Source organism: Chiloscyllium punctatum, chromosome 45 (genome assembly GCF_047496795.1).
Source record: "Chiloscyllium punctatum isolate Juve2018m chromosome 45, sChiPun1.3, whole genome shotgun sequence".
In the NCBI taxonomy this organism is placed as follows: Eukaryota; Metazoa; Chordata; class Chondrichthyes; order Orectolobiformes; family Hemiscylliidae; genus Chiloscyllium; species Chiloscyllium punctatum.
This window is the reverse complement of record NC_092783.1, coordinates 27,536,833-27,564,779: the sequence shown is the minus strand read 5'-3', so window position 1 is coordinate 27,564,779 and position 27,947 is coordinate 27,536,833. Positions and strand designations below refer to the sequence as shown.

The following is a 27,947-nucleotide window of genomic DNA, read 5'->3' as shown; positions in this document are numbered from 1 at the left end:
AAACCAAACAAAATTAAAGAGTGACTGCTGCATGTGGGGGTGCTGTAACAAAAAGTAAAATGGTAATTTTAAAACTCAGAGAATTTGGTCTTGGATAGTGTATTGAAACTCCTGTCCCTTTCAATGCAGGAAAGAATGTCTGAGAATGTAACATCTACAGCGCATTCTATTCCAAGGTTTCTTAGAGAGCAACACTCAGTCCTGTCCAGTGATAGGGATGTGGCTCTTGCAATATTTACAATAACTTATTCATGGTAGTTGATAAGCTACTGAAAGGAGTTCAAAGCAGACTCCCTACAGTGTGGAAACAGGCCCTTCGACCTAACAAGTCCACACCGACCCTTAGAGTATCCCACCCAAATCCAATTACTCTGCATTCACCCTGACTAATGCACCTAACCTATACATCCCTAAACACTATGGGCAAGTTAGCATAGCCAATTCACCTAACCTGCACATCCTTGGATTGTGGGAGGAAACTGGAGCACCCGGAGGAAACCCACGCAGACACGGGGGAAAAATGTGCAAACTCCACACAGACAGTCGCCCAAGGTTGGAATCGAACCAAGGTCCCTGGTGCTGTAAGGCAGCTGTGCTAACCACTGAGCCACCAAGTCGCTCCTGGAGGTTAGAAAGTCTGTCCTAGACATAGAGAGCAAATTCCATGTTTGAAGTGCTAGTTTTTAGCTGGACTGTCACAATGGGCTGTCTTGAGAGAGTTTCAAGTCTAGATTACCAGAAGTGAAGTATCATAATCTCTTGTGAAGTTTAATGAGATTTGATAAACCAGTGTTATCATCTGGGAGAAGTTTCAGAGAATTCCATGGTCATATGGGCTTTTTTTTATCTATTATACATTTATTACTTATTAATTCTAGGTCTTAGAAATAAGTTCTACATGTAATGTGGATTATACTGTTCAGATTGATTTGTTGTTTTCAAAACTGTGGAGTCTTATGGTTTTAATCTATTCATAGGTCCACTAGATATCATACATTTTTCTTTAAAAAAGGTAGACAAAGTACTTCTCCTTTATCAAATTTGTTGCTATTTGGCCATCAATTTGGTGCTCCAGAAGTAACAGAAGTGATTAAGCCCTCCAGCGCCGGTGGTAACTGCAGTCTCATTTGGCCTGAAACATAGCAGTGTGATATATCCGTGTGAGTTTCTCTTTATCAGTGCTTCTATTTAATAGGTAATACCCTTCTGTGATGATATAATGAGAAGAATGTGTTGACAGTTGAGCCACAAGCCTTCCTCTAAATAAACCACCAACATGATTAATTGAGATGATGAGCGACACAGTGGCTAAGTGGTTAGCACTTCTTCCTCACAGCAGGTTTAATTCCAGCCTCGGCCGACTGTCTGTTTGGAGCTTTCACGTTCTCCTCGTGTCTGCGGGTTTCCTCCAGGTGCCCTGGTTTCCCCCCACAGTTCAAAGATGTGCCGGTTAGGTGGATTAGCCATGCTAAAATGTCCGTAGTGCCCAGGGATGTGCGGACTAGGTGGATTAGCCATGGGAAATGCAGGGTTACAGGGATAGGGTAGGAGAAAGTGAGGACTGCAGATGCTGGAGATCAGAGCTGAAAATGTGTCGCTGGAAAAGCGCAGCAGGTCAGGCAGCATCCAAGGAGCAGGAGAATCGACGTTTCGGGCAGGAGTCCTTCCTGAAGAAGGGCTGATGCCTGAAACGTCGATTTCCCCTACTCCTTGGATGCTGCCTGACCTGCTGTGCTTTTCCAGCAACACATTTTCAGTACAGGGATAAGGTAGGTGAGTGGGATGCTTTTCGGAGAGTCAGTGTGAACTCAATGGGCCGAATAGCCTGCTTTCACATTTGTAGGGATTTTATGAAATCTATGATTCTATGATGACCAATTTAAAAACCGAAAGAATAGAGGGTGTTGTGTAAGTCAGAAACGAAAACAAAAATTTCAGAAAAAGCTTCGCAGGTCTGGCAGCATTTTTTTTGGAAGAGAAATCAGAGTTAACGTTTCCAGTCCAATGATTCAGGCAGGGCTGGAGTGCTTAATTGCTCCTGTTACAATCTTGGAGCAGATTATCAAATTTATGTTGCTATTTGGCCAAGGACAAGTAAGCTTCGTTCTAATATAAAAGGTAGACAATATCCAGTTTTGGGTTGAAAAGTGGCATGGTGGTACAGTGGTTAGCACTGCTGCCTCACAGTGCAAGAGACCCGGGTTCAATTCCCGCCTCAGGCGACTGACTGTGTGGAGTTTGCACATTCTCCCTGTGTCTGCGTGGGTTTGCTCCGGGCACTCTGGTTTTCTCCCACAGTCCAAAAATGTGCAGGCCGGGTGAATTGACAATGCTAAATTGCCCGTAGTGTTAGGTGAAGGGGTAAATGTAGGGGAATGGATTGGTGTTGGGCCGAAGGGCCTGTTTCCACACTGTAACTAATCTAAGTAATCGAATCTAATCTAATAAAAGTATTGCTTGGGTCACACAAACACCCAGTAATAATGTCAATAAGAGCCAACCTAGCCACCACACCAGAAACTGAAATTGTCTGACCATGTAAATACTGTGGCTACAAGAGCGGGTTAGCTGTTACGAATTCTGAGGTGAATAACTCCCCTCCCATTTCCCCAAAGCCTGTCTACAAAGTACCAGTCAGGAATGTGATGGAACACTGACCACTGCAGCTGGATGAGCCCAGCTCCGACAACACTCCAGAAGCTTGACCCCATCCAGAACAAAGCAGCTGCTTGATTGGTACCATATTGACAAACATTCACACCCTCCGTCACTGATGCTCAGTCGCAGAAATTCACCAAGGCTCCTTCGACAACACCTTCCAACCTCATCGAACCTGGGTCCCTGGTGCTGTGAGGTAGCAGTGCTAACCACTGAGCCACTGGGCCGCCCCAATCAGGAAAGAACTAGAGCAGGAAATTAAGAGAGCAAGGAGAGGCCGTGAAATGACCTTGGCAAGGTGGGGTAAAGAGAGTCCCCAGGCATTTTATATGTGCATTAAAAGCAAGAGCATAACTAGAGAGAAGGTAGGACCATTTCAAGGATAAAGGAGGGAACTTGTGCTTGGAGGCAGAGGATGTGGGCGAGATCCCAAATGAGTACTTTGCATCAATATTCACCCAGGAGAAGGAGATGGAGGATCGTGAGATTAGCATTTGAGATCAAGTGTGAGTGGAGTGCTGACAGGCTGAATAACAAGTCTTTACAAGTGATCAAAAGTGTAAAATGGTGTCAACAGCTGCATAACAGGTCATCCCTTCACTTGTGAACCGATTAATTAAAGCAGAGATAATTACAGATAAGATGGTGCTAGGGACAAATTAAGCAGCTGGAATAATAGGAGTAGGTATTGGAGTAGCAAGTGATTTTTAAAAAAAAAACCTGCAATCTGGTTAAGGTAGGGAGGTAATAACAAGTAATCAAGGTGATGGTGTCAAAACAGAACAGTAAGGAAGATTTTACAAGCACCGAACAATATGTAGTGCAACATGAACCCTAAGATCACGGTTGAGGCCATCCTCATGGGTATGGAACTTGGCTATCAGTTTCTTCTCAGTGATTCTGCGTTGTTGTGTATCTCAAAAGCCACTTTGGAGGACGCTTACCCGAAGGTCGGAGGCTGAATGTCCTCGATGCTGCCCGGATTGGAGAGTATGAGCGAGAAGGAGAGGCCAGATAGATTAGGGTTGTTTTCATTGGAGTGGCAGAGGCTGAGGGGAGACTTGGTAGTTTATAAAATTGAGACATCGATAGGGTTGACAGTCAGAATCTTTTTTGAGTTGAAATGCCTAATACTAGGAGACATGCATTTAAAGTGAGGGGGACAATTCAAAGGAGATGTGAAGGGCAAGTCTTTTTAATAATGGTAGGTCATAGAATCCTTTGGACTAAGAATCATAGAATCCCACAGTGTGGAAACAGGCCAAATGACTCAACCAATCCACACCAACCCTCCAAAGGGTAACCCACCCCAGACCCATTCCTCTACAGTATTATCCTATATTTACCTCTGACTAATGCACCTAACGTACACATCCCTGAACACCACGGGCAATTTACCAGGGCCAATTCACCTAACCTGCACATCCTTTGGGTTGTGGGAGGAACCCCACGCAGACACTTGGAGAATGTGCAAACTCCACACAGATGGTTTCCCGAGGCTGGAATCGAACCCGGGACCCTGGTGCTGTGAGGCAGCAGTGCTAACCACTGAGTGGTGATGGAGGTGGATACGATATGGGTGTTTAGATAAGCACATGAATAAGGAGTGGAGGGATATGGACCAAGGGCAGGCAATATGTCTGGTACAGCATTGTGGGCCAAAGGGCCTGTGCTGTACTGTTCTGTGTTCAGTTTATGTTTTACCTCTAATACCACAAATCTCCTCGACATCTTCATTGCCAGCCTTAAGTGCTCAGAACTGAACATAGCATAGGTTCAGCTGAGAGCTGACTAAGTTGATCGATTAAAAGTGACATAAACTTTGTTTGCATTCTATCGAAGGGGCCCATGCTGCTTCAGGCCTCTTAACGCCAGTTCACTTTTTGGCTGATGGAGGGTCACGGGACTGAGTATGATGAGAGGCACACTGCTGGTTTCAGTGTGAAGTTGTTGACAGGGTTAGTATTGGAAGGATGAAGGTCTGTTTCCTGTGAGTGTGTGTGGGAAGGAAGGACGAGGAAGTGAAACTGAAGTGTGCCTGCAGTAAGCTGCTGCAGACAGCCCAGCTCCCAGTATTCATGTTGCTGTTTTGACTGGAGAGTCTGACAGCCTGACTGTGTCTGTCTGTATTTTTTATCCTTACAGATTGTGTGACTGGGGAGTTGGAAAGCAGGCGGCAGGCCTTTTTTTCCCTGAGGGTGTGCAGACATGTGGTGGTTCCAGCAGGGAATGAGCTTCTTTCCAGCTGCTCTGGTCGTCTGGTCAGCGAGTGCCTTCATCTTCTCCTTCATTACAGCTGCCCTGCTCCGGCACATCGACCCCTTGGTGCCTTACATCAGGTTAGTAAGAGCGATGCCACACTGTAGTCCTAGAACTGAAAACAGCAATGTCCTTTGTGTGAGCCGACTAGTCTCAGCTGCTTATGCTGTTGTCCACACTTTTAAAAACAAAGTGCTGGAGAAACTGAGCAGGTCTGGTAGTGTGTATGAAGATAGAATACAGAGTGAACGTTTCAAGTCCCGTGATTCCCCTGATGAGTGTCTACAGTAACTTCTGTTTTTGTTTCCCATCTCCAATTCTGTTTTTCCTCGTTCACACCCTCCCTCTCATTCACGCCCTAGACACTAGGCCTGTCTGTCTGCTGACTGTCCCATGTCCGTGAACATCTGACCAAAGATTATTGATCTGAAACATGAAGTCTGTTTAATTGCTGTTTAATTACCCAGCCTAAACTTTGCTTCATACAACAGAATCCCTACGGTCTGGAAAGAAGCCATTTGGCCCATTGAGTCTGCATCAATCTTCCAATGAGCATCCTGCCCAACTCTATCCTTGTAATCTGCATCCCCCATGGCTAATCCACTTAACCTACATATCCTTGGACACAATGGGTAATTTAGCACAGCCAATCCACCTAACCCCCAAATCTTTGGACTGTGGGAGGAAACCGGAGCACCCGAAGGAAACCCACGCAGACACTGGGAGAATGCTGTGTGGAGTTTACACAGTTGCCCAAGGGTGGAATCAAATATCAATTTTTTAAAAAATGTCGTCAATGTGTCAACACCCCCCCCCCCCCCCCCCCCCCCCCGGCCTTCTTCCTACTATAACCCTCTGGTATATGCGTTCCTCCAATATTATCCTTTTGAACAATTTTTGATTTTTATAATCATCTCACCATTGCTGGCCATGCCTTCATGAACCTCAACCTCTGGAATTCCTCCCTAGCCCCTCTGTCTCCCTAACTTGTTTTCCACCTTTAAGGTACTTCGCAAAACCTGTCTCTTTCACGAAACCTTTGATCTGATATGTTAAGCAACTTAATATTTAATCTAAATTGATATTATTCCAGTCTAGAGTCTCTGGAGATGTTACTTTTTTGAGACACCATTCAGCTGATAAAGCACACACGTGTTGTTGCAGTTGATTGGATGTTCCTGTATCAACTGATAGCAGAAATCACTAGAAAATAAGGTTGCCCGATGAAATAATCAGGAGCTGAAGAGATTTCAGGCAATAGTTTTCCAGTTGCAATAGAACTGCTTGAGTCATTGTTGCCGAAGTATTTGACTTTAGTAAATGCACCAGGCCCAGTTTACCCAAGTGTAATGCTGAGTGTAAGTGTCTAAGTTGTGACCGGACAACCCCAATCTGAACTTGTTTTTCTGTACGTTTGGATGAAGTCTTGGGGCTCTCAGTAATGGCTCTAACATCTATGAGGGAGAGATAGTGGAGGCCATTAATTTGACACCTTGAGGTTTTTTATTCATTTGTGGGATGTGGGCCAGCATTTATTGCCTATCCCTAGTTGCCCCTTGAGGAGGTGGTGGTGAGCTTCTTGTTGAACTGCTGCAGTCCACTTGTGGGTTGACCACAAACCAGGAGAGAGGGAGTCCCAGCGACAGTGAACAGTGATATATTTCCAAGTCAGAACGGTGAGTGCTTTGGAGGGGCTCTTGCAGGAAGGGGTGGTGTTCCTGTGTATCTGCTGCCCTTGTCCTTCGAGATGGAAGTGGTTGTGGGTTTGGAAGGTGCTATCGGAGGATCTTTGAATTTCTGCAGTGCATCTTGTCGATAATACACACTGCTGCTACTGAGTGTCGGTGGTGGATGAAGTGGATGCTTGTGGATATGCTGCCAATCAGGGGGGCTGCTTTGTCCTGGATGGTGTCCAGCTTTCTTGAGTGTTGTTGGAGCTGTCCCCTGATATCCATTGATTCCAGTTTTGCTAGGGCCCCCTGATGCCACACTCAGTCAAATTCAGCCTTGACGCCAAGGTCTGTCACTCTTGCTTCATCTCTGGAATTTGGTTCTTATGTCCACATTGACTCTAGTCTGTAATAAGGTCAGGAGCTGAATTGCCATGGTAGAAGTCAAACTGGGCATCACTGAGCAGGTGCTCCTTGTGACAGCACTGTTGATAACACCTTCCATTAACTTACTGATGATTTGAGAGTAGACTGGGGTTGTAATTGCTGGGTTGGATTTGTCCCCCTTTTTATGTACCGGACATAACTGAACAATTTTCCACACTTGTTGGGTAGATGCCAGTGTTGTAACTGTACTGGAATAGCTTGGCTAGGACAGCAATGAGTTCTGGAGCACAAGTCTTCAGTATTGTTGCTGGGATGTTATCAGGGCCCATAGTCTTTGCAGTAACCTGTGCCTCTGACTGTTTCTTGATCCCATGTGGAGTGAATTGAGCTGACTGAAGACTGGCATCTGAAATGTTGGGGACCACTGGAGGAGGCCGATTTGGATCATCTACCCAGCACTTGGGGCTGAAGATTGCTGTGAATGCTTCAGCCTTATCTTTTGCACTGATGTGCTGGGCTCTTTCATCTCCCTGAATGGGGATACTTGTGGAGCCACTGCCCCCGGTGAATTGTTTAATTATCCACCACCATTCATGACTGGTTGTGGCAAGACTGCAGAGATGAGGTCTAACCCGTTGGTTGTGGGATCACTCAGCTCTGACTCTCACTTGCTGTTTGACTTGCAAGCAGTCCTGTTGGTAGCTTCACCAGGTTGACACCTCCTTTTCAGGTATGGCTGGTGCTGGTGCTGTTCCTGGCATGCCCTCCTGCACTCTCCATTGAATCAGGGTTGATCCCCTGGCTTCAAGGAGAAAGTGAGGACTGCAAATGCTGGAGATCAGAGCTGAAAATGTGTTGCTGGAAAAGCGATTCTCCTGTTCCTTAGATGCTGCCTGACCTGCGCTTTTCCAGCAACACATTTTCAGCTTTGATCCCCTGGCTTGATGGTAATAGTTGGGTGGGGGATGTGCCAAATCTTGAGGTTGCAGATTGTGCTGGAGTACAATTCTGCTGCTGTTGATGGCCCAGTACTCCATGGCGGCCCAGTGTTTAATTGCTAGATCTGTTTGAAATCTGTCCCATTTAGCATGTTAATAGTGCCACGTAACATAATGGAGGGTATTCTTGATGTGAAGGTGGGAATTCATCTCCACAAGGACTGTACCATGGTCGCTCTTACCAATATTGTCATGGACGCATGCGTCTGCAACTGGCAGGTTGGTAAGGATGAAGTCAAGTATGTGACTTGTGTTGGTTCCCTCACCACCTGCTGCAGGCCCAGTCTAGCAGCTGTGTCCTTTAGGACCCGACCAGCTCAATCATTGGTACTGCTGAGTGACTCTTACTGGTGGGTGCTGAAATCTCCCACCCAGAGTACGTTTCGTGCCCTTGCCATCCTCTGCTTCCTTCAAGTTTTGCTCAACCTGAGTAAAGATTCATCTGTCGAGGGAGTATGGTACACGATAATCAGGAGGAGTTTTCTTTTTGCACATGTTTAACCTGAAGACATGAGACTTCGTGGACTCCAGAGTTACTGCTGAGAATCCCCCAGGGCAACTTCCTCTTGACTGTATCCCACTGTGCTTCTACCTCCTCAGTCTGTCCTGCCAGTGGGACAGGTCATATCCAGGGATGGTGATGGTGGTGTCTGTAAGGGATAATTCTGTGAGTATGACTGTCCAGTTGCTGCTTGACTATTCTGTGAGACAGTTCTCCCAATTTTGACACTAGCCCCCCGATGTTACTCAGGAGGACTTTGCAGGGCCAGCATGGCTGTTTCTGTTGTCTTTTCCGGTGTCTAGGTTGATGCCAGATGATCCGTCCAGTTTCATTTCTTTGAGACTTTGTGGTGATTGGTACGACTGAGGGCTTACTAGGCGATTTCAGAGAGCAATTGAGAGTTAATGATGTTGCTGTTGTTCTGGAGTCACTTGTAAGCCAGATCAGGCGAGGATGGCAAATTTCCTTCCCTGAACAGCATTAGTAAACCAAAAGTTAGGTTATTTGAACAGTGATGCCACAACGGACCCCTATCTCACTACTTGTGGTATCTCCATCCAATAGAAATTTACTGAATTCAGTCTTGAAAACTTAAATTGACCTCCAGAAGCCTTTTGAAGGGAGAATAGTTTACATTTCCACTCTCTTGGGTGCGAAGACTGGGACTCTTTTCTTTTCCCCCACTATTGTGTTTAGATGTACTGAAGTCAATTGTAGTGCATCACCATTACAATGGAAGCCGACATTTCTGTACTGACCAGGAATTGATCTTTTGGATTTTCTCAAGGACTGAGACTCCTTGCCCCACTCTGATGCATTAACCCAACTGATAAGGGATTTGGAGTTAGATTCCTCATTGTTCATTCAATATAAAGAACTCTAAAGTGGGGTTTAATCACTGTGTTGATTTCAATCAGTTATTTTTAAAGGAAACTTTACACACCTTGTGCTTAAAGTATTTTTTTTAATCCTTCATGGGACGTGTGTTTTGCCAAGATTTGTTGCCCTTCTTTAATTGCCTTTTTGAGAATGTGTGGTGGTGAATTAGCATCCTAAACAGTTAAAGTCTACCTCACTCGGTGCGCCCACAGGGAGTGGGGGTGGGGAAGAAATGTTCAGGAAGGAATTCCGATTGTAAAAGATTTTATCAGAAGTTGCTCAGCTGTAACCAAGCAACAGTCTGGAACTGTTTTCAAGTGGGAAGTTCCATGAAGCACATCTCTTCTGTTCTTGCATGAAGTTGTTTTGTGATGACCGTAAATGTTCGTCAAAAACATTAATACAAAAAGTTGAGGGAAGGGATTGGTCTGTCTCAAACAGGAAGCACAACAAAACCAGAAACTTTTAAACAGTTTCATTCCTGTTAGACTACTGAAGACAAAGATCTCTCTCTCTCTCTCTCTCTCTCTCTCTCTCTCTCTCTCTCTCTCTCTCTCTATTCCTCATAAATCTAGCTGCCTTTCCATTATGTTCCCTCTGTCACATGTTTCTATAATTTTTTTTATTGAGTTCATCTTGCTGTCTCATCTTTTCCACATGTTTGTGTGTTCTCATTATTTTTAGTCCATCTTACGCACTTAGATGAAATGTACAATGCAATGTATGGCTTCTTGCCCAGGTGGATTGAGATCAAAAATTGTTGATGAAACAGTAATTGAACAATGATCTGCTCTTTCGTGAAATGTTGCCGTCACTGACCTGTCCCTAATTATCTTTGAAGATGGTGGTGAGGCAGTTTCTTGAACTGCTGCAGTCCATGTGATATAGTTTGACCCACCATTCTGTTAAGGAAAGATTTTGACCCAGTGACACTGAAGAAAAGGCAATGATTAGATTAGATTACTTAGTGTGGAAACAGGCCCTTCGGCCCAACAAGTCCACACCACCCCGCCGAAGCGCAACCCACCCATACCCCTACATTTACCCCTTACCTAACACTACAGGCAATTTAGCATGGCCAATTCACCTGACCTGCACATCTTTGGACTGTGGGAGGAAACCGGAGCACCCGGAGGAAACCCACGCAGACACTGGGAGAATGTGCAAACTCCACACAGAGAGTCGCCTGAGGCGGGAATTGAACCCGGGTCTCTGGCGCTGTGAGGCAGCAGTGCTAACCACTGTGCCACCGTGCCGCCCACAACAAGTCCACATCGACCCGCCGAAGCGCAACCCACCCATACCCCTGACCTAATACTACGGGCAATTTAGCATGGCCAATTCACCTGACCTGCACATCTTTGGACTGTGGGAGGAAACTGGAGCACCCGGAGGAAACCCACGCAGACACGGGGAGAATGTGCAAACTCCACACAGTCAGTCACCTGAGGCAGGAATTGAACCCGGGTCTCTGGCGTGGAGAGGCAGCAGTGTTAACCACTGTGCCACCCATATTATATTTCCAAATCAGGATGGTGAATGGCTTGGAGGAGAAACTTACAGGGTTTGCTGTTCCTATTTATCTGTTACCCGTCTCACAAACTTGATTGAGTTTTTTGAAGAAGTAACAAAGAGGATTGATGAGGGCAGAGTGGTAGATGTGATCTATATGAACTTCAGTAAGGCGTTCAACAAGGTTCCCCATGGGAGACTGGTTAGCAAGGTTAGATCTCATGGAATACAGGGAGAACTAGTCATTTGGATACAGAACTGGCTCAAAGGTAGAAGACAGAGGATGGTGGTGGAGGGTTGTTTTTCAGACTGGAGGCCTATGATCAGTGGAGTGTCATAAGGATCGGTGCTGGGTCCACTACTTTTTGTCATTTACATAAATGATTTGTATGCGAGCATAAGAGGTTCAGTTGGTAAGTTTGTAGATGACACCAAAATTGGAGGTGTAGTGGACAGTGAAGAGGGTTACCTCCGATTACAACAGGATGTGGACCAGATGGGCCAATGGGATGAGAAGTGGCAGATGGAGTTTAATTTAGATAAATGTGAGGTGCTGCATTTTGGGAAAGCAAATCTTAGCAGGACTTCTACACTTAATGGTAAGGTCCTGGGGAGTGTTGCTGAACAAAGAGACCTTGGAGTGCAGGTTCATAGCTCCTTGAAAGTGGAGTTGCAGGTAGATAGGATAGTGAAGGTGGTGTTTGGTATGCTTTCCTTTATTGGTCAGAGTATTGAGTACAGAAGTTGGAAGGTCATGTTGCGGCTGTACAGGACATTGGTTAGACCACTTTTGGAATATTGCGTGCAGTTCTGGTCTCCTTCCTATTGGAAGGATGTTGTGAAACTTGAAAGGGTTCAGAAAAGATTTCCAAGGATGTTGCCAGGGTTGGAGGATCTGAGCTACAAGGAGAGGCTGAACAGGCTAGGGCTGTTTTCCCTGGAGCGTCGGAGGCTGAGGGGTGACCTCTTAGAGGTTTATAAAATCATGAGGAACATGTATAGGATAAATAGGCAAAGTCTTTTCCCTGGGGTAGGGGAGTCCAGAACTAGAGGGCATGGGTTTGGGGTGAGAAGGGAAAGATTATAGAAGCGATCGAAGGATCAACTTTTTCACACAGAGGGCGGTACGTATGTAGAATGGGCTGCCAGAGGAAGTGGTGGAGGCTGGTATAATTACAACATTTAAAAGTCATCTGGATAGGTATATGAATAGGAAGGGTTTGGAAGGATATGGGCTGGGTGCTGGCAGGTGGGACTAGATTGGGTTGGGATATTGGGTTGGGATATCTGGTTGGTATGGACGGGTTGGCCCGAAGGGTCTGTTTCCATGCTGTACATCTCTATGACTATAAAAGATTATGGATTTGGAAGGTGTTGTCAGGAAACTCTTGATGAGTTATTGCAGTATAATAGATGGTACACACTGCTGCACTGTGCCAGTGATAGGAATTAGGGCGCTGATCAAGCGAGATGATTTTACTCCGTATGATGTTGACCTTGAGCGTTTATATTCCATCAACATGTCAGATGTTAATATTGGGAGATTAAGTGATGTCAGTGGCATTGCACGTCAAGGGACAATGGTTAGATTCTGTGTTGATAGAGATGTTCATTGCCTAGCATTTATGTGGCATAAATGTCATATGCCAATTCTCAGCCCAACGCTTGATATTGTCCAAGTCCTGTGGCAGTTGGATTTGGGTTTTGTTGTTATCTGAGGAGTCGTGAATGATGCTGAATGTTTTGCAATCATTGGTGAACATCTTCATTTCTGATCTAATCTGAAGATCCTTTGAAGCATCCAAAGATGAAAAATGGCTGTGGTAAGGACACTGCACTTTATGGTGACTCCAACCATCAGAGTTTTCCCCCTGATTCCCACTGACTCCAATTGTGCTGGGCCTTCTTGATGCCAAGGGCAGACATTCGCACCTCCTCTCTCCTCTGCAGTTCAGACCTTTTGTCTATGTTTCACCGAAGGCTATAATGAGGTCAGAAGCTGAGTGGCCCTGATCGAACCCAAAATGAGTACAGTGAGCAGGTTTATTGCTGTGTAATTGTTTGTTAGCATTGTCACCAACACCTTCTATCACTTTATTCATGGTCATTTAACTGACAATAACTGATTGGATTGGTCTGCTTTTTATGGGCACAGAGGTTAAAGAGAGACAGTGCTATATAGTTTTGTCACTGGATCTGGAGTAACCTACAAGGCCAGGCTAATGTTCTGGGCACTTTTGGTTTAAACCTCACCACAGGAATTGGTAGAATTTAAGTTCAGTTTTAAACTAAATCTGCAGTCTAAAGCTAATATCAGTAGTAGCGACCATGACGACTATCAGTTAATGATATAAAAATCCATTTGCTCCAGACCCACAAAGTGATTGACTCTTAACTGTCCTCTGAAATGGCCTCATAAGCCACTCTGTTCAAGGACAAATTGGTAATGGTCACTAAAGTTGGTGACATCCACATCCCATGAAAGCATTGTAACTTTATTGTAACAGCAGGATTATGGGCATGGCAAAGCTAGAGCACCAGTCTTCAATACCATTACCAGAACGTTGTGATAGCCTTTGCAGTATCCAGTGCCTTCAGCTATTTCTTCAGTGGAATCAAGCAAACTAGTTAAGCCGGGCATCTGTCATGTTGGGGAGTTCTGGAGGAGGCTGAGATGGCATTTCTAGCTGAAGATTGCTGCAAATGCTTCAGCCGCATCTTTTGCATTGATGTCCAGGCTCCCCACTTGTTGAGGATGTAATCATATTTATGGAGTCGTCTCCTCCAGTGAGTTAACTGTCCACTGGATTCATTGCTGGACATGACAGAGCTTCGATCTGATCCGTTGGTTATGGGATGTGGTAAGTTTTGTGAAGCAGTGCAGTGAGGAAGATTTATAATTATTTAAATGATGGTGGAATCGAAGATAACTTTCAGAATGTTTTGAAAAGGAAGTTTGAGATTATGTCAATTGTAAAGTGTTTAGTTGTAGTTTTTGTGGGTGACTTGGAGTCCCTTGACCTGGAATCAGTAGTGACAAGAGAGAAGTTAACAAATGAAAGCTGTGAATCGGGCAAAACCGAAGGCAGAGAATAATCAGCTTATATTGCAGGAAGCTTTGCATGTACTGTCTAAGTAGCCTTAAAAGGTCTCAAACTTGGAAAACTGTGTGAAAACTGTGTGACCACATCCAGACTGTTGTGACATGAAGAAGTGGGGGGGGGTTTGTAAAAGTGCTCCTGATTCATACTTACGATGTTGACAACGCTGACTGAGCTAGCATTTATTATTCATCCCTATTTTCTCTTGAGATGCATAATCTTGTTAGTAATAATTGTGTCTGATAAACTGAGGTAACGGCTCTTATCAGATAGCCTCCTCACTGACACTGTCAATAAAACACCAAACATTGTAGAACCGTGTAGCTGCATCATACTTGTTGCTTAAGCATCTTTGCTCTATCAACTACTTAAAGTCAAATTTACTTTCTTATTTGAATTATCATTTGCCTTTTGATTCTTATTTAATTGGTGTTAGTTCTGATTTGAGGTAAAGTAAAAGCTGCAAAATCCTGTTAATTGCGTCATTGGGGGTTATTTGATTTTGATTTGTGGGTTTATGGAATTGTAACAGGGTAACTTGGCTCTGTCTATCACTTGCTGCTTATGCTGTTTGTCTTGAAAGTAGTCCTATTTGGTAGCTTCTCATTTTTAAGTATGCCTTGATGGTAGTGGTTGAGTGGGGGATATGTTGGGCCATGAGTTTGCAGATTGTGTGCTGGACCACAGTTCTGTTGATGGCCCACGATGCCCCTCATGCATCTGCAGCCAGCAGATCGGTAAGGATAAGGTCAAATATGATGTTTTCCCCTTGTTGGTTTTCTCACCACCTGCTGTAGACCTGGTCTAGCAGCTATGTCCTTTAGGATCTGACCAGATCAGTCATTGTGGTTTTGGTTAGCCACTGCAGTTGATGCCCAGAGAAATACATTCTCTGCTCTCGCCACCTTCAATGTGTTTGCCAAGTAATTTTCAACATGAAGGAGTACTGATACATCAGCTAGGGGGTGGAAGGGGTGTGTGCTGGGTGGTAACTAGAGAAAGATGTCCTTGACCTGATGCTGAGACTTCATGGGATCTGGAGTCAAAGTTGAGGAGTCCTAGGGCAGCACTCTCCCAACTGTATATCACTGTCAGCACTTCCATTGGGACTGTCTTATTGGTGGGACAGGACATATTCAGGGATGGTGTTGTCATGTCTGCAACATTTGAGATAAGATATTGAGTATGACTGTCAGGCTGTTGCTTGACTATTCTGTGAGGGAGCTCTCCCAATTTTACTGCTAGTCCCCATCTGTTAATAAGGTAGACACTGCAAGGTCAAAAGGCTGGGTTTGTCACTGTTTGCAGTCCTTAAGTTGATGTTGGGTTGTCCATCAGGTTTCGCCTTTTGAGTTTTATGTCATGTTGGGTTGAGAATGTGTATAGGGTATAAGCAGGTAGGGAAAGAGTTAAGTTCTGAGTTTTGTGAAACAAGAGATTCAGCTGCGCATGACTCAGATCAGATAAGAACTTATAGTTAACAATGGAGTGCTGGAGGTAAGGGTAATGGGTTAACAAGATGGAAAAGCATTTATTATATAGAGCCATTTAACAATATTGGAAGAATTCAGTATGTAAGATCAATTTAACAAGGTGGAAAGTATTCATTATGTGAAGCTAGTTAAGGTTAAGAGCATTAAGATGGCTTAATCTTTGCTATTGACACTCGTTGATTGTAATGGCTACCCAATTAATATGTCTGTTGCCTTATCTAGATGCTCCTCCCTGTAAGTGATTTATATAATTCTTTAAGAATCTGCTGTTCCAGAGAGAAGACCGAGAACTCATGTCTCTGTGCACATGGGTGATCGTTCTCTCTCCCTCCAGGGCCCGGAATAAAGGTGAAGGAGGTAAAACTATACTGTGTCTGTGAGCGTTTTGCTTCGACTGAGGAGAAGTAAAACAAGATGACAACAGGGTTACAACCGAGATGAGGAGGGAGTGACAACCTTGACATCAAGGCCACATTTTGACTGAGTACACCAAGGAGCCCTACTAAAACATGACTCAATGAGAATCGAGACAAAGCTGTCTGTTGGGTGGAATCATTCCTGGTACGTGGGAAGATGTTTCTGAGCTCAGCTCCAGGACATCCCTGCAGGAGTTTGTCAGGATCGCGTCCTAGGCCCAGTCATCTTCAGCTGCTTCATCAATGACCTTCCATCCATCATTTAAGGTCAGAATGCTTAGCATCTTTCACAACTTCTCATACTGAAGCAGTCCAAGTCAAGTGCAGCAATATGTTGACAATATCCAAGCTTGGATTAGTGGTGCTGGAAGAGCACAGCAGTTCAGGCAGCATCCAACGAGCAGCAAAATCGACGTTTCAGGCAAAAGCCCTCCATCAGGATATTTACCTCAATATCCAAGCTTGGGTCCACTCTTTTGTCATTTGAATAAACTGTTTCAGCAGCGGGAGTCAAGAAAGCAGGAGCCGGGGCCTACCAGAAGGTAAGTTTGAATCTAAAATACTTACCTCCTGAATCAGCAGAGTGAAGGCTGAACAGAAGAGAAACAAATACTGGGACTATGGGTAAGTGAATGAACTAACCCAGTGGGCAGTGGCTAAGCCTGAAACATTTACACGTGTAGTATCTCCCACCTACCCTCTTCCTCTAACCAAAAACAAAAGACTGTCTGGAAGATTGGTAAGGTAAGGCTGTATTATCTTTATCTTTTGACAATCTAGAGCAGAGGGAATGGAGGCTGTGCAGTTGCATGTTGTCTTACAGGGTGTGGGAGGTACGGGTCACTACTGGTGACCCTGCTGACCTCACCTGTGAGAACTGCATCCAATTCCAGCTCCTCACAGACTGTGCTAGGGGACTGGAACTGGACCTGGATGAACTTCGGATCATTCGGGAGGCTGAGGGGTGATCGAAAGGGGTTATGGGGAGGTAGGCAAACTTAAATTACAGGGTGGTAGCTAACCATCAGGAGTGGGAAAGGGAATTGGCAGTCCATGCAGGGATCTCCTGTGACCATTCCCCTCAATAATAAATATACAGCTTTGGATACTGTTTGGGGAGGTGGGGGGTGTATAACCTACCAGGAGAGAACCATAGCGGCCAGGTCTCTGGCACTGAGCCTGGCTCTGTGGTTCAGAAGGGAAGGGGGAAGAGTAGGACAACAATATGATAGAAGATTCACTAATTAGAGGAACAGACAGGGGATTCTGTAGTCCTGAACAAGACTCCTGGATTATGTTGCCTCCTGGGTGACCAGGTCAGGGGTGTCTGAGTTGACAGGATTCTTAAGGGCGAGGGTGAGCAGCCAGAAGTGGTGGTACATCGGTATCAATGACATAGCTTCCAACCTAACTCCATATATTCACTTTTCAGGTCCTCATCCCTTTTCCTAGCTAACAGACAGGACGGTCAGAGTAGTAGTCTCAAGATTGCTACCGGTACCATGGGCTAGTGAGACAAGGAACAGAGAGCGAATGCAGCTGAACACATGGCTGCAGAGCTGGTGTAGAAGGGAGGGCTTCAGATATGTAGATCACTGGAATACATTCTGGGGAAGGTGGGACCTCTACAAGGAGAACGGGTTGCACCTGAACTGGAGGGTTACCAGTATGCTTGGAGGGAGGTTTGCTAGAGCTCTTCGGGATGGTTTAAACTTAATTGGTAGGGGGATGGGAACCGGAGCTATGGATCAGAGGATGGGGTAACTGGTGAACAGGCAGATATACAGTGTGAGGAAGGATAGACAGTTGATAGGCTAAAGTTGCAGTCAGTATGATGGGTTGAAGTGTGTTTATTTTAACATAAGTGTCAGGATTAAGGGTAATGAACTTAGAGCATGGATCAGTACTTGGAGCTATGACATTGTGGCCATTGCAGAGACTTGGATATCTGAGGCAGGAATGGTTGTTTGATGTTCTGGGATATAGATGTTTCAAAAGGAATAGGGAGGGATGTAAAAGAGGTGGGGGGAGTGGCATTGCAAATTAGGGATCGCATAACCTTACAAAAAAGGTCATTGAGAAGGGTTTACTGATTAGAGGGGAAGCCATGTTGGATTTGGTGCTTGGCAACGAACCATGCCGGTGTCAGATCTATAGGTGGGAGAGCATTTCAGTGATAGTGATCACAACTCCATGACCTTTTATTATAATCATAGAGAGGGATAGAAACAGATGGTATGGGAAATTATTTAATTGTGGGAGTGGAATTACAATGCAATTAGGCAGGAACTGTGGAGAATACATTGGGAGCAGATACACTCAGGGAAATGCACAACAGAAATGTGGAGGTTGTTCAGGAAGCACCTGCTGCAAGTGCTGGATAGGTTTGTCCCCCTAAGGCAAGGAAGGGATGGTAGGGTGAAGGAACCTTGGATGACAAGGGATGTGGAACATCTAGTCAAGAGGAAGGAGGAAGCAAGGATCAGACAGGGCTCTAGAGGGTTACAAGATAGCCTAGAAGGAACTGAAGAATAGACTTAGGAGAACTAGAAGAGGGCATGAAAAAGCCTTTTGGGGATAGGAATAAGGAAAACCCCAAGGTGTTCTACACTTATGTGAGGAACAAGAAGATGGTTAGTGAGGGTAAGGCGGTCAAAGATAGTGAAGGGAACTTGTGTTTGGAGTCGAAAGAGGTAGGGAAGGTCCTTAAACAAATACTTTGCTTCAATATTTACTATTGAGAGGGACCTTGTTGTTTGTGAGGACAGCGTGAAACAGGCTGATATACTCACAGGTTGATGTTAAGAAGGAGGATGTGCTGGAAACTTTGAAGCACATGAGGATAGAAAGTCCTCTTAGTCAGAAGGGATATATCCTCGATTACTACATGAAGCTAAGGAAGAGATTGCTGTGCCTTTGGTGATGATCTTTGTATACTCCCTGTCCATTGGAATAGTACCAAATGATTGGAGGGTGGCAAATATTATTCCTTGTTCAGGAAAGGGAATAGGGATAATCCTGGGAATTACAGACCTGTCAGTCTTATGTCGATGGTGGGCAAATTATTGGAGAGGATTCAGAGAGACAGGATTTATGATTATTTGGAAAAGCATAGCTTGATTAGGGATAGTCAGCATGGCTTTGAGAGGAGCTGGTCTTGCCTCACAAACCTTCTTGAATTCTTTGAGGTTGTGACAAAATACATTGAAGGTTGAGCAGTGGATGTGGTGTACATGGATTTTAGCAAGGCATTTGATAAGGTTCCCCGTGGTAGGCTTATTCAGAAAGTAAAGAGGCATGGGATGCAGGGAAATCTGGCTGTCTGGATACAGAATTGGCTGGCCCATAGAAGACAGAGGGTAATAGTAGATGGAGAGTATTCAGTTTGGAAATCAGTGACCAGTGGTGTTCTGCAGGGATCGGTCTGGGACCTCTGCTGTTTGTGATTTTTATAACCGACTTGGATGAGAAAGTGGAAGGGGGGGGGAACGCGGGCGCGGAGGTGGTTAGTAAGTATGCCGATGACAACGAAGGTTGATGGAGTTGTGGATAGCATGGAGGGCTGTTGGAGGTTGCAACAGGACAGTGATAGGATGCAGAGCTGGGCTGAGAGGTGGCAGATGGAGTTCAACCTGGAAAAGTGGGAAGTGATTCATTTTGGAAGGTCGAATTTGAATGCAGAATACAGAGTTAAAGACTGGATTCTTGGCAGTGTAGAGGAACAGAGGGATCTTGGGGTCTAAGCCCATAGATCCATCAAAGTTGCCACCCAAATTGATTGAGTTGTTAAAGTGTATGGTGTGTTGGTTTTCATTAGCAGTGGGATTAAGTTCAAGAGCCGCAAGGTTGTGCTGTAGCTCTGTAAAGCCTTGGTTAGACCACACTTGACATATTGTATTCAGTTCTGGTCGTCTTATTATAGGAAGGATATGGAAGCTTTAGAGAGGGAGCAGAGGAGATTTACCTGGATGCTGCCTGGACTGGAGGGAGTGTCTTATGAAGAGAGGTTGAGAGTTAGGGCTTTTCTCATTGGAGTGAAGAAGGATGAGAGGTGACTTGGTAGAGGTGTACATGATGATAGGCTTAAAGTGGATAGCCAGAGACTTTTTCCCAGGGTGGAGATGGCTATCACAAGGGGGCTTAATTTTAAGATGATTGGAAGGTTTAGAGAAGATAGGTTCTTTACACAGAGAGTGGTGGTGTGTGGAATGCACTGCCAGCATTGTAGTAGAGTCAGAGACATTAGGGACATTTAAGCGACATTTGAATAGGCACATGGGTGATAGTAAAATGTACGAAATGTAGGTTAGTTTGATCTTAGAATAGGATTACAGCTCGACACAACATCAAGGGCCGAAGGGCCTGTACTGTGCTGTACTGTTCAATGTTCTATGTATTTAATGAGAATATAGTAGGCCTGGTAAGTAAGTTTGTAGATGATACCAAAATTGGTGGTGGAGTGGTTAGTGAAGAACGTTTTCTAAGAGTACATGAGAGCTTGATCAGCTGGGCCAAAGGGCCAAGGAGAGGCAGGTGGAGTTTAATTTGGCTAAATGCAACATGTTGCATTTTGGTGAGGAAAACCTGGGCAGGACCTACAATCCCCGGGGCCCTACCATTAACTGTGTGTCGAACAGAGAGACCTCAGTGTACAGGTACATAGCTAGTTGAAAGTGGTGTCACAGGTAGACAGGGTGGTAAAGAAGGTGTTTGGTATGCTTGACTTCATCGGCCAGAGCATTGAATAAAGGAGGAAGTGAGGATTGCAGATGTTAGAGAGGTAGAGTTGATAAAGCGTGGCACTGGAAAAAGCACAGCAGGACAGGCAACCTCTGAGAAGCACAAGAGTCAGCGTTTTGGGCAGGACCCTCCTGGGAAAAAAACCATTGACTCTCGTACTCCTCTGCTGCTGCCTGACCTGCCACGCTTTATCAACATTGAGTGTCAGAGTTGGGATGTCATGTTGTGATGAGTGGTTTGTGTATGATTGGATTCGATTCCCTACAGTATGGAAACTGGCCCTTCAGTCCAACTAGTCCACACCGACCCTCTGAAGAGTAACCCACCCAAACCCATTCCCCTACCCTATGCTTACTCCTAATGCACCTAACACTATGGTCAGTTTAGCATGGCCAATTCACCTGACCTGCACATCTTTGGACTGTGGGAGGAAACCGGAGCACCCGGAGGGAACCCACGCAGACATGGGGAGAATGTGCAAATGCCACACAGATTGTCACCTGAGGTAGGAATCGAACCCAGGTCCCTGGCGCTGTGATGCAGCAGTGCTAACCACTGAGCCACAGTGTGGAATGAACTCACTAAGGTGTTTGGTATGCTTGACTTGGTGGATGTGAGAATAGTTACAATGTTTAAAAGGCATTTGGATAAGTACATGAATAAGAAGTGTTTGGAGGGATATGGGCCAAGCTTGGGCAGGTGGAACTAGTTTTGTTTGGGATTATGATTGGCACATACTGGTTGGACTTCAAGAGTCTGTTTCCATGCTGTATGACTCTCGATGGCTACACAAGACATTGGTGAGGCCACTCTTGGAGTACTGTGTACAATTCTGGTTGCCCTGCTATAGAAGGGATGTTATTAAACTAAGAAATATTTGCAACAATATTATCGAGACTGGAGGGTTTGAGTTATAAGGAGAGGCTGGATAAACTGGACTCTTTCCATGGACCATATCTTAGAGACTTATAAAATCCTGAGAGACATCAACAAGGTGAATAGCCAAGGCTTTGTCCCCCCCATGGTAAATGTGTCCAATATGAGAAGGTATAGGTTTAAGGTGAGAGGGAAAGGATTTAAAAGGGACCTGAGGGCAGCATTTTCATGCAGAGGGTGGTGTGTATATGGCATTCTCTGCCAAAGGAATTTGTAGAGGCAGATATAATTAGAACAATTAAAAGACATTTGGACAGATGCGTGGATAGGAAATGTTTAGAGCGATATGGGGCAAATGGAGACAAATGGGAATAGCTAAGTTTTTAGGAAATGTGGTCAACAGAGAAATGTTGGACCCGAGGGGCTGTTTCCATGCTGCACGATTTTAAGTGACAAGTAATGTTTATGCCACAGAAATGCTAAACAATAACTATCTCCAATAGGAGACAACCTAACTATAGTCTGTTGGCAGTCAGTGATATTATAATCACTGATGCTCATGCTATCAACTGTCTGGGAGTTGCTATTGACCAGAAACTTGACTGGATTCTCCACATAAACACAGTGGCTACAAGAACAGGTCAGAAGGTAGGAACACAGCAGGGAGTAACTCACCTCCTAACTTCACAAAGCCTGTCCATCATTAATAAGGCACAAGTCAGGAGGGTGATGAAATAATCTCTGCTTGCCTGGATGGGTGCAGCTCCAACAACAACAGAAGCTTGACACCATCCAGGACAAAGCAGCCCCATTGATTGGCACCACATCCATAAGCATTCACTCCCTCTACCACTGACACTCAGTAGCAGTGTACTCTCTCCAAGATGCACTGTGGAAATTCACCAAAGCTTCTTAGACAGTGCCTTCCAAGTCCACAACCACTTTCATCTAGAAGGACAAGGGCAGCAGATGCAATGGAACACCAGCCCCTTGAAGTTCACCTCCCAAGCAACTCTCCACCCTGACTTGGAAGTATATCACTGTTGCTGGATCAAAAATCCTGGAATTCTCTCCCTCATGACATTGTGGATCAACCTGCAGTGGTTCAAAAAGTCAGATCACTGCTACCTTAAGGGCAACTTGGAACATGCAATAAATGCTGGTCTCGCCAGCAAAGTCCACATCCCATGAATTAAGTTCAAAAATGCTGAGGTTGGCGAGACTAATTAGAGGGAGAGTTAAAGTCAACCACCTTACTGTGGGTGAAGAGTCACCAGACCTTTCTGGTAAAGATAAGAGGAGATAGTGGTAATGCCACTGGGTGAATAGTCCAGAGACTATTTAACGTTTTGTGGATATGGATTCAAATTGTACCATGGCAAATGGTGAAATTTGTATTTGATTAACATTTGGAATTAGAAGCTAGCTTAATGGTTATTTTGTAACTGCAGTCATTGTTTTGGTTCACTCATGTCCTTTAGGGAAGGAAACTTGTCATGACCTGGTCAGGTCTGTGTGTGACTCCAGACCCACAGCAATGTGGTTGACTCTTAACCAGCTTTCTAGGTGACTCCAGAGGACAATCCATTCAAGGGTTACTGGGGATGGACAACAAATACCAACCTTGCCAGTGATTCCCATTCAATGGGCTGAAGGGCGTCTTCTGTACTATATGATAGAACATAGAACATAGAAAAATACAGCGCAGTAGAGGCCCTTTGGCCCTCGATGTTGCGCCGACCGAAGCCTACCTAACCTACACTAGCCCAATAACCTCCATATGCTTATCCAATGCCTGCTTGAATGACCATAAAGGGGGAAGAGTCCACCACTGATACTGGCAGAGGGCATTCCATGAACTCACAACCCGCTGAGTAAAGAATCTACCCCTAACATCTGTCCTATACCAACCTCCCCTTAATTTAAAGCTGTGTCCCCTAGTACCAGCTGACTCCATACGCGGAAAAAGGTTCTCACTGTCAACACTATCTAAACCCCTAATCATCTTGTACACCTCTATCAAATCTCCCCTAAACCTTCTTTTTCTCCAATGAGAAAAGCCCCAAGTGCCTCAGCCTTTCCTCATACGATCTTCCTACCATACCAGACAACATCTTGGTAAACCTCCTCTGCACCCTTCCTATAGTATGGCGACCAAAACTGTACACAATACTCCAGATGAGGCCGCACCAGAGTCTTATACAACTGCAACATGACCTCAGGACTCTGGAACTCAATTCTTCTACCAATAAAGCCCAGTACGCCATATGCCTTCTTCACCGCACTATTTACCTGGGTGGCAACTTTCAAAGATCTGTGTACATGGACACCAAGATCCCTCTGCTCATCCACACTACCAAGTAGCCTACCATTAGCCCAGTAATCCATCTTCTTGTTACTCCTAGCAAAGTGAATGACTTCACACTTAGCTACATTGAACTCCATTTGCCACCTTTCTGCCCAGCTCCACAACTTATCTATATCCTGCTGTAACCTGCCACATCCTTCTTCGCTGTCCACCACTCCACCGACTTTCGTATCATCCGCAAACTTGCTCACCCAGCCTTCAAGCCCCTCCTCCAGGTCATTTATAAAAATGACAAACAGCAATGGTCCCAAAACAGATCCTTGTGGAACACTGCTAGTAACTGCACTCCAAGATGAACCTTTACCATCAACTACTACCCTCTGTCTCCTTCCAGCCAGCCAATTCCTAATCCAAACCTCTAATGCACCCTCAATGCCATACCTCCGTAATTTTTGCAGTAGCCTACCATTGGGTACCTTATCGAACGCCTTGCTAAAATCCATATACACCACATCTACTGTTTTACCCTCGTCCACTTCCTTAGTCACCTTCTCAAAGAATTCAATAAGGTTTGTGAGGCACGACCTGCCCTTCACAAAACCATGCTGACTATCCTTGATCACATTATTCCTATCCAGATGTTCATAAATCCTATCCCTTACAATTCTCTCCAAGACTTTCCCCACAACAGAAGTGAGACTCACTGGCCTATAGTTACTAGGGCTGTCCCTACTCCCCTTCTTGAACAAGGGGACCACATTCGCTATCCTCCAGTCTTCTGGCACTATTCCTGTAGACAATGACGACATAAAAATCAAGGCCAATGGCTCCGCTATCTCCTCCCTAGCTTCCCAGTGGATCCTAGGATAAATGCCATCAGGCCCAGGGGAATTATCTATTTTCACCCTTTCCAGTATTCCCCCGACCTCTTCCCTACATACCTCAAAGCCATCCATTCTATTCACTTGTGACTCAATATTCACATCAGCAACAACGTCCTGTTCCTGAGTGAATACAGATGAAAAGTATTGATTTAGTGTCTCTCCAATCTCCTCTGCCTCCATGCACAACTTCCCACTACTATCCTTGACTGGACCGATACCCACCCTAGTCATCCTTTTATTCCTGACATATCTATAGAAAGCCTTAGGGTTTTCCCTAATCCTACCAACCAAGGACTTTTCATGTCCCCTTCTTGCTGCTCTTAGCTCTCTCTTCAGATCCTTCCTGGCTACCTTAACTCTCAATCGCCCCAACTGAACCTTCACGCCTCATCTTTCCATAGGCCACCCTCTTCCCTTTTACAAGGGATCCCAATTCCTTATTAAACCACGGCTCCCTCACACGACCCTTTACTCCCTGCCTGACAGGTACATACTTATCAAGGACACTCAATAGTTGCTCCTTGAACAAGCTCCACGTATCATTTGTGTCCTTCCCTTGAAGCCTATTTTTCCAATCCACACATCCTAACTCATGCCTCACCGCATCATAATTTCCCTGCCCCCAGCTATAACTCCTGCCCTGCAGTGCACACTTATCCCTCTATCACTAGAGTAAAAGTCACCGAGTTGTGGTCACTGTCCCCAAAGTGCTCACCTACCTCCAAGTAGGTGAACCTAGAACTTCATTACCTAGAACCAAATCCAGTATGGCCTCCCCTCTTTTTGGCCTGTCTACATATTGTGTCAGGAAACCCTCCTGCACACATTGGGCAAACACCGACCCATCTAACAAACTCGAACTATAGTTTTCCCCGTCAATATTTGGGAAGTTAAAGTCCCCCATAACAACCACCCTATAACTTTCACTCTTCTGAATCATCCTTGCAATACTTTCCTCTACGTGTCTCAGACTATTAGGAGGCCTGTAAAAGACTCCTAACAGGGTGACCTCACCTTTCCTATTTCTAACCTCAGCCCAAACTACCTCAGATGGCAAGTCTTCCTCCATCGTCCTTTCCATCGTTGTAATACTATCTTTGACAAGCAATGCCACACCTCGCCCTCTTTTACCCCCACCTCTGACCCTACTAAAACATTTAAACCCTGGAACCTGCAATAGCCATTCCTGTCCCTGTCTACCCACGTCTCTGTAATGGCCACAACATCGAAGTCTCAGGTACCAACCCACGCTGCAAGCTCACCTACCTTATTTCGTATACTTCTGGCATTGAAGTATACACACTTCAAGCCACCTTCCTGTTTACTGGCACCCTCCGTCGAGATCGATGCCTTGTTCCTAACCTCCCTAAACTCCAGGTCCTGTACCCTAAAGCTACAGTCCAGGTTCCCATGCCCCTGTAGAGTTAGTTTAACCCCCCCCCCCCCCCCCCCCCCCTCAAGAGCACTAGCAAACCTCTCCCCAAGGATACTGGTGCCCCTCAGGTTCAGGTGTAGACCATCCTGTTTATAGAGGTCCCACCTTCCCCAGAAAGAACCCCAGTTGTCCAGAAACCGGAATCCCTCCCTCCTGCACCATTCCTGTAGCCACACATTTAACTGTTCTCTCTCCCTATTCCTCGACTCTCTATCACGTGGCACGGGTAACAGACCAGAGACAACAACTCTGTTCGTTCTAGCTTTGAGCTTCCAACCTAGCTCCCTGAAAGCCTGCCTAACATCCTCACCCCTCTTCCTACCTATGTCATTGGTGCCAACGTGGACCACGACCTGGGCTGCTCCCCCTCCCCCTTAAGGACCCAGAAAACACGATCAGAGACATCACGTACCCTTGCACCTGGGAGGCAACATACCAAACGTGAGTCTCTCCCGCTCCCACAAAACCGCCTATCTGTGCCCCTTACTATTGAGTCCCCAATAACTATCGCTCTACCTTTCTCCGCCCTTCCCTTCTGAGCAACGGGGACAGGCTCCGTGCCAGAGGCCTGAACCTCGTTGCTTACCCCTGGTAAGTCGTCCCCCCCCCCCCCCCACAAGTATCCAAAACGGTATACTTGTTATTGAGGGGAACGACCGCAGGGGGTCCCTGCACTGGCTATTTCCTTCAAGTCCCCCTCACTGTCACCCATCTGTCTTTCACTTTTGGAGTAACTACTTCCCTAAAGCTCTGATCTATGACCCCCTCTGCCTCCCGAATGATCCGTAGTTCATCCAACTCCAGCTCCAGTTCCCTAATACGGTCTTGGAGGAGCTGGAGATGGGTGCACTTCCCGCAAGTGTAATCAGCAGGAACGCTAATGGCTTCCCTCACCTCAAACATCTTGCAAGAGGAACATTGCACTGCCTTCACTGCCATCCATCTAAAAGGTAAACTTTAAAAAGAAAACTGGATCTAAAGAAACAAACCAGCAAAATGTAGCACTTACCTGCTTACCACAACGGGTCTTATTATTAGGTTAGAGGAGGAGGGCGGGTGGGAGGCTCTACCCCTGTAGTGCCTCGGGTTCCTCACCTGCGCGCCTTTATAGAGGGGAAAAAAAACCTTCCCAGGTAAGCTAGCACGACACCAGCTTCCGGGTCCACTAGGCGTTTAAAAAAAAAACTTTAAACTTTAACCGTTTAAAAAAATAACTGGACTATACCGCGACTTAAACTAAACACCAGCAGACAGCCGTTACCTGCTCCACCCAGAGAATGATCGATGTTTCCATAGTAAAAGAGCACTTTTGAATGAGAGTTTGTTATCGCCATTATTGAAACTAGCTTTTCATTTCAGGTTTATTGATTGATTGAATTCTATTAATTAATTGAAATTTAAATGTTAGGATTTGCAATGCTATGATTTGACTCCGTGGTAGTGTGCAGTTGGTCATGCAAGTAGCTTGTCAAGTTTGGAACAGAAGGAATTAGACAATAGACAATAGGTGCAGGAGTAGGCCATTCAGCCCTTTGAGCCTGCATCGCCATTCAATATGATCATGGCAGATCATTCCTAATCAGTATCCTGTTCCTGCCTTATCCCCATAACCCTTGATTCCACTATCCTTGAGAGCTCTATCCAACTCTTTCTTAAATGAATCCAGAGACTGGGCCTCCACTGCCCTCTGGGACAGAGCATTCCATACAGCCACCACTCTCTGGGTGAAGAAGTTTCTCCTCATCTCTGTCCTAAATGGTCTACCCCGTATTTTTAAGCGGTGTCCTCTGGTTCGGCACTCACCCATCAGCGGAAACATGTTTCCTGCT

At 45.4% G+C, this 27,947-nt stretch overlaps 1 protein-coding gene across 3 annotated transcripts in view; it reads left to right on the top strand.

The window, feature by feature from the left end:
* The window catches only part of LOC140467249 (DNA damage-regulated autophagy modulator protein 2-like), a 149,042-nt gene that overhangs the window by 26,333 nt on the left and 94,762 nt on the right, over window positions 1-27,947 (top strand). For all 3 annotated transcript variants that reach the window (XM_072563489.1, XM_072563488.1, XM_072563490.1), the window contains exon 2: window positions 4,804-4,997. In XM_072563489.1, coding sequence (XP_072419590.1) covers window positions 4,867-4,997 — 131 coding nt within the window. In that variant the 5' untranslated portion in view covers window positions 4,804-4,866. The remainder of the gene's footprint in view (window positions 1-4,803; window positions 4,998-27,947) is intronic.